The sequence below is a fragment of the Cibotium barometz genome, chromosome 60, assembly GCF_041138505.1.
Source record: "Cibotium barometz isolate CiBa-2024 chromosome 60, ASM4113850v1, whole genome shotgun sequence".
NCBI classification, from domain to species: Eukaryota; Viridiplantae; Streptophyta; class Polypodiopsida; order Cyatheales; family Cibotiaceae; genus Cibotium; species Cibotium barometz.
The window spans coordinates 7312588-7325345 of NC_141105.1; the positions used below are offsets into that span (position 1 = coordinate 7312588).

General features: G+C 39.8%; 1 protein-coding gene across 1 annotated transcript; it reads left to right on the forward strand.

Annotated features, from left to right (window-relative positions):
* Positions 1-641: 641 nt before the first annotated feature.
* Positions 642-3238, forward strand: LOC147604923 (GTP-binding nuclear protein Ran1B-like). Its single transcript, XM_086793720.1, has 8 exons — positions 642-745; positions 840-891; positions 994-1050; positions 1176-1293; positions 2282-2371; positions 2471-2650; positions 2744-2821; positions 2928-3238. The coding sequence occupies exons 1-8, from the start codon at positions 743-745 to the stop codon at positions 3001-3003; spliced, it is 654 nt and encodes a 217-aa protein (XP_086649846.1). The 5' UTR covers positions 642-742; the 3' UTR covers positions 3004-3238.
* Positions 3239-12758: the final 9520 nt, after the last annotated feature.

The following is a 12758-nucleotide window of genomic DNA, read 5'->3' on the forward strand; positions in this document are numbered from 1 at the left end:
AGGTAAGTCCTTGTTGTCGATTGTGCTTTAAGGTAAGTGACTTCTTGGCCTTTTGAGCTTCCTCGTCATCGGAAGGTTATGGAATTGATGCTATGAGAGTCTACTAGGGGTGTGGAAAGTGTTTCCACTGATTAGCATAATGTCAGAGATCAAGCCATCCTTCTATGTCTATGTTGAGTGTGTGCATATGTGTGTGTTCATGTGTGCATGTGTGTGTACATGGGAACATGCATAGTGTTGTGTATGTGCATAGGTGTGTGTTGGGTATGTGCATAGGTGTGTGTTTGTGCATGTAGATGGCATGTATGGTGCATGTGGATGTGTGTGTGTGGAGAGAGAGAGAGAGAGGAGGTGAACTGTGTGTTGGGTATGTGCATAGGTGTGTGTTTGTGCATGTAGATGGCATGTATGGTGCATGTGGATGTGTGTGTGTGTGTGTGTGTGTGAGAGAGAGAGAGAGAGAGAGAGAGAGAGAGAGAGAGAGGAGGTGAACTGTTATATTAAAAAAGAGGAAAAGAAAAAAAGAGAGGGAATAGCTGCGGCATTCATTGGTGAAGAGAATCTCTAAGATATATATACTTTGGAGAGAGGAGCATAAAGAAGAAGGACTTTGCGTTCTTTGTAAGCCAATGAAACCCCTTTATAAGGCGCGCTCCACATGAGCATTGTAAGCAATGCAAATCTCTCGTCATCGTAAATCAGGACCATTGATTGATCTTTACTACTGCTATTCCAAGTTTTCATGGTATTTCTACTTTTCTAATTCCCCAGCTTTATGATGATGATTAATGGTCACAACAATTAATGGTAGATTAAGAGCGGCTGATTTACTGGGGCAGGCAACAGATTATCCAAGCTTCAAACTTGTAATTGTGGGAGATGGAGGCACAGGTAAGAGCTCCCTCCAAACGTATGTAATGTAATTAAAAGAGAGTAGTTAAGCATGCGGGATGTTAACTCCAGTGTGCATATAAATATAAATATTAATGGCAGGGAAGACCACCTTTGTGAAGCGTCATTTGACGGGGGAGTTTGAGAAGAGATATGAACGTGAGTAGCTGCTACTCATTAAAAAAAATGCCACGTTTTTCTGTTGATCTAATAATAATATTAATAATGATCATTGGGGTTGGTTTCTTTCTTCTTCTTCTTTTTTTCCCTTGGGCGCCCGATAGCCACCATCGGCGTGGATGTCCGGCCTCTCGACTTCTACACAAACTTTGGACCCATCCGTTTCTACTGTTGGGACACTGCCGGCCAAGAGAAGTTTGGAGGCCTTCGTGATGGATATTAGTAAGCTCCTTCATTTACTTTCGCTTCAAGTCATCCATAGTTTCTTGTAGAAACGTTGCCATTTCTTTTTAAAAGAATTTTGCGCAACTGATGCCTAGTCCATGAGATTCCTCTTCTCAGGACCCGCATGCCCTTCTATAAATACTACACCCTACACTCCCGTCGGATAGATCATATTTGGTCTCTTGGGATTGTTCCTACGACATTAAAAGAGCTTCTTCTTCTTCTTCTTCCTACATACACCCACACGGGAAACATTACAAGGTAGCATCATTCGGGGTAGCCAATTGGGTTTGAACCCATAACCTCGAGCATATCAACCAAACACCTTAACAACTAAGCTACCGCCCGTGGATGATAATACATTGCCAGTTCATTACTCTGAGACTTCATCCTAGAGGACCCATATAAGTTATACGGTCTAAGACCATACCCCCTTGGATTCTCTACCATTTCCCCTCATCTCGATGCCACAACAATAATCAGTAATATAAACTCACAAGTTAGTACCATAGTATGACCAAATTGTAAGGTTTAAACTTGGTGTCACGACCTATTGGCTTCCAAAAGGCTTCTGAATTGTATGCTATTTTTCGTAATCCTTTCTCTCCCCCTTTTGGCTCGCAAGCTTTTCCAGAGTACACTTTTTTCCTCTCTTTTTTTTTGTGTTTGTTTAAGAGATGAATCTTTTTTCTTTTTTATGATAATTTTGATTTTGTGTACCATGTGCCATACTTAGTACAATTATCATCATTTGAAAGAATATGTGAAAGTCTTTTTTTCTTAAAGCACACAGCTCATGTGTAACTATTAATCAAACCTCTGCAAATGCTCTCAAAAAATATTCACGCAAAGGAAAGCTATGCCTTACTCCACTGCACATACCTCAAAGTAGAAGTCACTTATTTCAAACATAAAAGGGATAATGTGATTGCACTAAAAACTAGAGAATTTTAGCACATGGTACTTACACTTAGTTTCAATATAGTATCCATGGGCAATGTGCAATCATAATGTTTGACGTGACATCTCGATTATCCTACAAGAATGTTCCAACATGGCATAGAGACTTATGCAGGTTGGTCATGTTTCCTCTTGATTTTGAATTCTTTAGAAGTCATTTTAGAAATGTAATGATATAAATTACAATGTCTAATTTTTTATTTACTATTGGTAGGGTTTGTGAAAACATCCCCATAGTTCTTTGTGGGAACAAGGTTGATGTTAAGATTAGACAAATCAAGCCAAAACAAGTTACATTTCATCGAAAGAAGAACCTACAATATTATGAGATATCAGCTAAAAGTAACTATAACTTTGAGAAGCCATTTCTTTACCTTGCAAGAAAGCTTTCTGGGTAAGACATCATGATCACTACGTTGCATTTGTGGTGTGTATCTTAGATGATCAATCAAATACAATCCTTTGATTGTCTCTTGTTTCTTTGTAGGGATCCAAATTTACACTTTGTTGAGGCACCAGCTTTGGCTCCACCAGAAGTCCACGTTGACCTTGCTCTACAACAAAAGTATGCTTAAAAGCTTTGTAAAAATTAGTTCATAAATTTGTGGTGCTATAAAGAATAGATTTTCCATTCATAGAGACTAACCTTATTTGTCTGAGTTGGTATATAGGATTGATGAGGACTTAGAAATTGCAAAAGTTCTCCCCCTACCTGATGATGACGATGAAGACGGATTTGAAACTTAAGTGGAGGCTGGGTTGTAAACAAGTTGAAAATGGACATATTTAAATGGTGTCTACATCAATTGGAGGTTTTCAAAACTACTATAAAACTACATCAGGATGCCATGAAGGGTAACAAACTAAGATAATACAAAAGGTTATCATTGGTGTCACATTCTACTCCATGATAATTGTACAAAGGAGGGTTTGTTAGCCTTTGTGAGGATCATAACATAATGAAGAAATGCTTTCTAGTTTATCATAATGTTATAGGAATTATGACTCACAATGTCATATACTATTTTATATGCACTTCAAAGGGAATTTTTCACCATAGTATATGATTTTACTTCATTAATATTCATGAAGAGAGTTTATTAACCTAATGTTATAAATTTTAATCTACCTTGTATGAAACATCACTTATTATATCATGTTATTGTAACTTGGCAATACTTGATTCTATTGGGTGCTCTCAAATCATTTTTTTGGAAACAAAACTACTATAACTAGTCTAACATTATATTTGACACTCAATAATACTTAATCCAAGTAATTCAATTTAAGCACACCTATCAAGCTCTTCATGAGGGAACAATAGGGTGGTAGGATTACTAAACCCAATTGGAACAAATTCAAGTTCCTTTACGTGAACACATACAAGGCTAGATCTATCACACCTATCAAGCTCTTCATGAGGGAACAATAGGGTGGTAGGATTACTAAACCCAATTGGAACAAATTCAAGTTCCTTTATGAGAACACATACAAGGCTAGATCTATCACACAAGAAATGGTAACAATTCACATACCTCTTCTTTCCCATTTTTTGCACTTCATTAAGAGTCTAAAAGATCACTACCCAATTGACACAACCACCAGTAATAAAAAAGTGGGCTCTCACCAACCTAGCAAAGCTTGGATGTCAAGGATGATGATATAGCCCAAAGAATATATCACAAAGAGCTAAAAGTACCCCCTAAGTTAGTGAATCACCTCTCTAATAGGGCATAACTACTAGGCCATTCTAGATGCACCATTTGATATATGCTAGTCAAAGAGGCTTGAGGAGCTGCAAAAATCTTAGATAAACCTATAAATCATGCACTCTCAGATATGCTAAAGGTATAAGACCCCATCTTGCCAAAGTGCAATAAAAGCTAACTTAGATGGTAGCATGTAGTTGGAGTATGACTCCATCATGAAGAACCACAATTGGCACTCCTTTCAATTGCAAGGAGCACAAAGTGGTCCTAAAAAGCTCACTACTTTGAGGATTCACCTTTTAATAAATAAAAGGCGTGGCTTGTGGCAAGGCATTTGCATGGGTGAAAGTATTCAACTTCTAGCATAACTTTGTCTCTAATGCTAGATTGGGAGAAAATTACATTGTCCTTGTTTTAATTTGAGTTGCCAATGATCCACATGGATGTTAATCATCTTTACTTAATAATAAACTCAAGGAGGAACTAAATGTTGAGTAGTGTTCCTAGGCCCAAGTTTAAAAAAAAGTCTAGTATACAAAAAGCTACATGCAGGCCAAAATGGACTCATTAAGCATAGTGCCAATATCTTGACCTTACTATCAATCTATCAAAATAAATTTACTTTGTATGTTTTTATCTAAGTAGGGAAAGCACATTAATATCATCCAATATGTGAATAACCTCATCTTTATGGGGAAAAATCTCACAAACACAACAACTACTAGGCAAAGAGTTTAAAATTATAGACCTTGGAGTTCTTCCCTTTCATTTATGGTTCTGAGTTAAGCAAAACACACACACACACACACACACACACACAGTATCTTCTTCTCAAGGAATCAACCAAGGTAGTTTTCACCTTGGGAGGGAAGTTCATGTGAAGCTATCCATTGAAGATACTTCTACACAAATAACTTTTCTAGAGGCTCAAGGGAAGTGCTATTTCTTAAATAACACAAGGCCAATTGTTAGACTCATAGTTAATCTATTGAGCATGTTGTTAAATAAGCCCTAAAATAACCATAGAAGGTAGGGATGTCACTGGTGAAATACATGAAAATTATAATAGAGCACAACATCACCTACACTCTAATCTATTTCAAACATTGGTTAGCTATTGTAACTTAAATTAGTTGGGTGATTTAAGCACTAGGTGCTGTGATAAGCTATTAATTCACCATTATTTTGGGGAACTTGTTGAGTATGTTTTCAAAATAAGCCCCAAAACAACCATTAGAAGGTAGGGATGTAGATGTTGAATAAGGTAGAATAGAGAATACGGAAAGCCAAAAGTTTCGAGAAAATGAAAAGACAAAAAAATCAAAATGTGAAAGGTCAAAAGTTTTCGGAATCCGAAAGGTCAAAAGATTTTTCAGAATTCGGAAAGCCAAAAGGTCTCCCGAGAATACAGAAAGCCAAGAGGTTTTAAGAGGAAAAATTTCAGATATTTTATGAGAATGTTTTTTCTCAAAATTCATATTTTCTCATAATTTTCAGCCTTTTTTTCAAGCTTTTTAAAAAAAATTCAAAAGCTTTTTTTAAATAAAAAAACTCATTTTTAAAAAAAATAAAAAAACCAAACCTTAATAAGCTTTATTAAAAATCTTATGAAAATTTTTCCGGGGGGGGGATCACCTATGCTTTGTTTAAAACTTAGCAAGATATTGTGACTCAAATTAGATGGGACACTCCATGCTTAGTGACAAGTTACCACTTATCTCTTGGTTTGGGGTGTGTATCCACTTCTGTCTTGGTTTGAGATGTGAGTCCTAGATCAACAAAAAGTAGCCTACCATTGTTTAAATCCACAAAAGATAAGTGAAAGGTAGCTTGATTTGCTTTATGTAATGTATTATGGTTGAGGAAATGTTTGGGGGTTATAGGAGCAAGCTCAAAATATAGGATTATAATAACTAAATCTATATGGAAATCATATCAAATCCTATGTTCTATGCTCATATGAAGCACCTTGAGACTCGGTATCACTGTGCATGAGCTGATCATCATCACTCCATTGATAAAGAAGTTGAGATGGTCTACTTAATAATGGAGAGTTGTGCATATATTTCCACAAAGGCTCTTAGGAGATATGTTTTTTAATGGTATTCTTGATTGAGATGTGCCTTTCCAATTCTTGATTGAGATGTGCCTTTCCAATTCCAGCTTACAAGTGGGTGTTACAAATGGGGTGCAAATAGGTGTTGTGGGTTCATTGTGATCTTTTTGAGCCCTAGGGTTGCTTGATAGTGCCATAGAAGTGTGTGCACGATTCTGTTTGAGGTTCAACATCATGGGTGGCTCTGCTTCGATGGGAACAAAGATGGTTAGGGCCACTCCACATGGGCTAGGTGTTGCCTCTTATTGCTCAGAGTCAACGGGCTCTTCCAACTTTTTTCTAAAGGTGGTGTCTCAACAAATCTTGTTAGATGCCAAGCAAATTGTTGTGGTACCCACTCAAAGGTATGTCACATGCTAGTTGTTACTCCACTAATGTTGAAGAACTAGGTTTGTGCTTCTTACTTATACTACTAGTAGTGCTATTTTTGCTTCTTACATGTACTATCAGCACTGCTATTTAGTGCTAAATAGCTCTACTCATAGTGAACAACTTTTTAACTAGCACTAACAACACTGATGACTAGCACTAACAATTAGCACAATGCTTTAAGTGCCTACTTGCAAATAGCACTATTTTTATTGCTTGTTAGTGATAGCTAGCATTGGTGCTTTAAGTTCTAAACTAGCACTATTTTTACTGCTTGGTGCCTTAAGTGCTAAACTAGCACTAACAACATTGGTGACTACAACTTATAATAGTGATTTAAGTTCTTATTTGCACTAATTTTTAGTGCTAGTAGCACTGGTTGTTGTGCTAAATACTAGAAGGTCTAGTAGTGGTAATATCACTATTTTGCAGTGCTAATAGTACTCCTTACTAGCATAAGTAGCAATACTAGTAGGACTTATTAGCATAGTAAGCACCACTTGTAATACTTATAAACACTCTTAGCAGTGTATCAACACTAATAACACTATTATAACTACTTACTAGAGCGAGTAGATCTACTAATAGTTCTAACTAGCAAATCTAGCAATGCTTGTAGGACTAGCACATCTATAGCAGTTCTTGTAGGACTTACTAGCACTAGTAGATGTGCTAGTAGGCTACTAGCATAGTAGGACTACTATCATTGGTAGTATTGCTCACTAGCACTACTAGTATTGGGCACTAGGACTGCTTTTACTGCTTATACCAGCAGTCTTAGAGATTCTTTAACTGCCTTAGCCTCACAACAACTAGCAATACTTTAAGTGCCTTAGCATCACAACAACTAGCGATGCTAGTAAAGCTAACTAATACTATTAGCTCACTACTTCTAGTGCTTCCTAGGACTAGTAGCACTACTTTAATTACTTTTCAGCACTAATATCTACTTGCTAGTACTAGCAAGGCTGGTACAGGTTAATAGTAATACTAGCACTACTAAATACTTAATAGGACTACTAGCAAGGCTAGTATAGCTTAATAGCAATACTAGTACTACTAACTACTTACTACTAGCACTATTTGTAAGACTTCTAAGGCTTGTTAGCACCACTTGCAATGGTAATAGTGCTTACTTGCATTACTACCAATACTTTGAGTCCCTACTAGCACTCTTTAAGAGTTTTCTATTAAATATATTTTTTCAGAATGTCTGTTTTTAAGTATGTTCATTAAGAGCATGATCTAAATACTTTTTTTTAAATGCAACAACTTTGATAGCGCTTCAATTCATGTTATCTCATAAAACAATACACAAGTTTATGAGCTAAGTAAAGTGACGTTTGACATTGAGAATCCTTTGACATTTGAGGACTCCAAAGGGATTAGAGACAGAGTTAAAAATGTGGATAATAAAGTTGTTTTGCATATATATGTGGTTGGTGTGTAAGTGTTGATAGGGCTAAAGTAGATAGTCCAAAGCCTACCTTTGTGACACTATCTATTATGATGCTCTATATAGGCCTCTACTGTTGGTTGACATCACTACACATAATTAAAATGGTTTTATTTCTTTTACTCTAATTTATACATTATGTTTGTGATGTGTGTGGTTGTATTTTCATTTTTTCCACTTTCATTATTCCCTAAAATAGTGTGGTTGCATTGTTGAGGCCCCATTTCTCGAATGGTTCTAGGGGAAGGATCGGGTTGTGCAGCATCCTGTCTCTATCTGTTGTCTAGCCGAGATGCTGGCATACATCACACTGTGCTTGGCCCATTTGTAGGCATCACCAAGTACAGTTAGCCACCACTAGAGACCTCCTTTAGAGACCTCCTTGGAGGATTTTCCTTTCGGTTACTTCTCCGGCGAAGTGTCCTCCACTAATTCCTTGACAAGATTCTCTAAGGACAGCTTCCTGTTCATGTGGTAGAATGCACCGAAGGATCTGATCAATCCCCTTCTTGTATAACTGGCCGACTATGACTTGGAAGTGTCGGCTGCGGACCGCAATCCGCTTTTACTAATCTCTGGAAAGATTATCCTCCATCACACCTGTGGCAACAAACGTTATCATTTCATCGTACTACCAGGTGTGGGGAGTTGGTATGATTGTTGCAGTTGTGAACAGCTCGGCATCCAGTAGGTCATTTGCTACTCCGCTTTGGGCTTCTTCGGACTCCAGGTAGGATAGATAATCTGCTACCATATGATTTTCACCTAGGGTGTGCACTATTGTGAACTCAAACTCTTGGAGTATTAGAATCCACCTTGCTAATTTTCCTGCTAAACTCTTCTTATCCACCAAATATAGCAAAGCGGAGTGATCCACATGAAAGGTAAATTTATTACCCGTAGTGATGAACCTTTGTGAGTGAATAGATCATGCCAAGGCTTCCCTCCTATGCGTGGTTGAGTAGTTCCGCTCAGCATATCAGAGAGCCTTTGATTGGCATAGTAGACTGGCCAGAACCATTTCTTCTCAGCCTCTTGCATCAGAACATTGCCAATTACAACATGAGCTTGAGACGCCATAACACGATGTCGCATTGCTTAGTCCAGTTGTGAAATTGGCCTGCCACCACAGCAGCTACTGGGTCAAAGGCACTTTGATTTGTATCATCTGCTGGTTTAAGGGAACTGCTACATGAGCCAGATATCGGAGCATGTGGCTATGCCATTTGACATGCCCTAAAAACCTTTTGAGCTCTTCACATTAAATTGTCGGAATGGGAGCATTTTGGATTACCTCTACCTTGGATGGGTTGACTACAATTCCTTCCTTAGAGACAATGTGGCCTAGAAGCATACCGCTTTTGATGGAAAATGCACACTTAGCTGGATACAAGATTAATTTGGAAACTTGACACTTGGCCAAGCACAACTGCAGGTGCACCAAATACTGAGATGATTTCCCGAAAACATAGAAATCATCAATGAATACCCACATGAAGGTGGTCAAAAAATCAACAAAAATTTCTTGGAATATGCGTTGAAATGTGGCGAGAGCATTCTTGAGCCCAAAGGTCATGACATTTGATGCAAAGGCTCCCCACTTTGTGATAAAAGTTGTTTTCTATCGATCTTCCGAGGCCATTTGAACTTGATTGTATCCATTGAACCCATCCAGGAAGGAGTACATCTCATGGCCGGCCACAACATCAAGGAAGAAATCTATGAGCATCAAAGGAAAAGGATTTGAGATGGTTGCGGCATTCAATTCCCGGTAATCCACACAAACCCGCAACTTTTGGTTTTTCTTTGGAACAATCACGATCGGGGACAACCATGTCACCCGATCAATTGGATATATGAATTTGACTTGAAGCGGCTTGTCTAGTTCCTCTTTCATGCTTTTGGCATAGTTTGGGTTCATCCGATATCTCTGTTGCCGCCGCGGATAGGGATGGCATCCTCCTTTGGATTGATCCAATGTTGGTAGAACCTTGGATCAATTCCTTTCATCTCGGTGTAGCTCCATGCAAACACATCCTTGAAGGACATGAGCAACACCCAGACTTCCTCCCAAAATTCAACATCCAACCTGGCACTGACTCGGACCATCTTCGGGTCATCATCAGTTCCTAGATTCATCTCCATTAACTCATCTTCCTTGACCTACTTGGAGTGCTTCAAGTCCTTGTCAATAGCCTTTTCTACTACTGCAATGATCTGTTGTAGGCTTAAGGTACTGCCATCATCATCTAGAGCCTCGCAAATATCTTCAGCTTCATTTGGACTTTGCCCTGTGCTTTACGGATCATAATGATCCTTGGTGACTTTGTCCTTGTGTGGAGGGCTTGGTCGCCATTATTGTACTTTGCCCTGTGCTTTACGGATCATAATGATCCTTGGTGACTTTGCCCTGTGCTCTACGGATCATAATGATCCTTGGTGACTTTGTCCTTGTGTGGAGGGCTTGGTCGATATCTGTCCGTTATTGGGCTATGTCAACCTCAAACAAGCTGATTAGGCTTGCATTTTGCTACTGGAGATACTCTTCCTCCTCATCGAGGTCTAACCCTTTAAGCGTGTTGACTCCTTTGGCCGAGACGGTTTCTCCACCTTTTCCTACTGGCGGAGATCCTTACTTTCCTCTTTCCATGCCGGATAGTGATCATATCCGCGTCCCAATCTTACTTGATCCATGCTTGTTGAAGCCAAGGTCTACTGAGCAACATCAGGTAAGCACCTTTGATATCCTCCATCTAAAGTACCACAATTGCAATTTAGAAACTATATCTGGATACTTTAAGTGTGAGCTCGTGGATTAATCCGAGTGGCTACACTCACCGTTGATCTGCCCCATTTTGATAGCGAACGGTGTTGGCTCCCATCTACTCAGCTCGAGCATGCGACATGTTGCATCTGAGAGGATGTTGACTCTAGAACCGCCATCCAGTAGAACTTCTACTATATCTACTCCAGTCAACTTGACCTGGATCATTAGGATGTCTTCATCATAGACAGGGGCTTCCCTTGGTGGGGTGTCTGCCTTCTCAATATTTAGGGCTTCCATCGGCTACTACAAGGGTGGCGTATTCTCTTCTTGAGATTTCAAGAGACCCATCAGTTGCTTCCTGAAACTTGGTGCCAATATGAGTGTAGCTGTTCCACTGACATGTGAATCAGCTCTACCGCTTTAGTTCTTCCCATAGATCGTATGACTGGTGTTAGGCTTTTGTCAGTCTACTTGGGTAATCCACCCACTTCTATGCTTCTACACACCCTTTCGGTCATGGCATCTCCACACCTTGCATCAGCCTTTGTGTCTTTGCTGGCAAGGATACTTTGCCTTCCTCTTCTCCAGGTTCATCTCTGGGAAACTGAATTGTGATTTCAACTGGATAGATTGGTCCGAGCTTTTCCGGCTCCTTTTTCCGCAGCAGTAGCACCTCTCTAGCCTCCTGTTTTTCTACCCAATCGGACACTTTCATCCCAGACTTTGTGCTCTTCCTGCTAAGTGACCCCTTTCTTCTTCCCCTTCTTATCCGAGGCCGGTTCCTTCACCGCCTTCGAGTCTCAGTTTGCCTTGATCTAGTCACCGCCATGGCTGATGATTCGGCCGCTTGTGTGGTCGGCCGGCGGGCTACTGCTTACTCATCTAGAGCTTGGATTTTGACCGCATTTACTGTCGGTGGGCCGAAAGCCTGGGCTTCCTCTACTTTTGCCCTATGCTTCCTCTAGATTTCACAGTCTGACTTCCGGTGACCTTGCCCATGGCAATAAAAACATGTGAAGGCAGTTTTCGCGTTGGTGGAATTGGGGTGTTTGGTACGGGTTGGCTGGGCAGGTTGTGGACTATGGCCACAATGGGATCTTAAATCACCGGTTACATATGGGGCTCTCCTTCCATTGTAGTAGCAGGCTTCAGTTGTATGTGCTGCACAAATGGTGTACCAAAGTTCAGTCCTACAACTCTACTTGCGGTGAAAACATTGCCAACTAGTTTTCTCTACATGCGATAGCGTTTTTTTGGAGGCTTCTTGTGTGGAGAGATTTCTTGGCTGCGTTTTCATCATCAACTTCAGCCCTCTTCATGGTGTTTTGAGCCCTCTTTTGGTGGTTTCTACGGAGTCTATTGGTTCATATATCGACTGCATTTTGTGGCTGCGTTTTTGCACTATCTTTGTGCATATTTTGGAGATACTTCCTTGGTGGACAGCCCATCTATTGGCTGCGTTTTTTGGAGGTACGACACTTCTTCCCTTGTTTTTCCCACCCTCCACTCCCTATGGGATCTCGGAAGTCCTCTACTCCAAAAGACAAAGGCAAACTTGAAGATACTATGGATCCTACATCTCCTACGACGGTTGGACCGACAACTACTACAACGGAAGTTGGTGCAATTCCTTCTTCGGTAGGTGCTTCTACTTTCTCTTTTTCGTCGTATCCATTACCTTCTACGGATCCATACACTCTTTCTTCTTTGTCCTTTATGCCTTCCTATCCACATACTTCTATGCCCTCTATGGTATATCCCCCTACATCATCTATGCCTTTTATGGCAACTTCATCTACTATGATCCCTCTTCTACTACTTCCACTACTACTCCTCTCCCCACTCAATCATATCAGCCTTTTAACCCATTCACTCAATCTTTGAGCCTTCCAAGTCTTTCCGATTCACAAAAGCTTACCCCAAACAACTACCACACTTGGTCCTTGTTTATGCAACTTCTTTTGGAAAGCGTCGGGGTGTGGTCTATAATCACTTCTCCTCATATGGTGCCTTCTCAATATCAAACCTATATGGATGCACGGGCCAAAGATTTACTTGTGCATGGCATGTCTACATCAGTTGTGT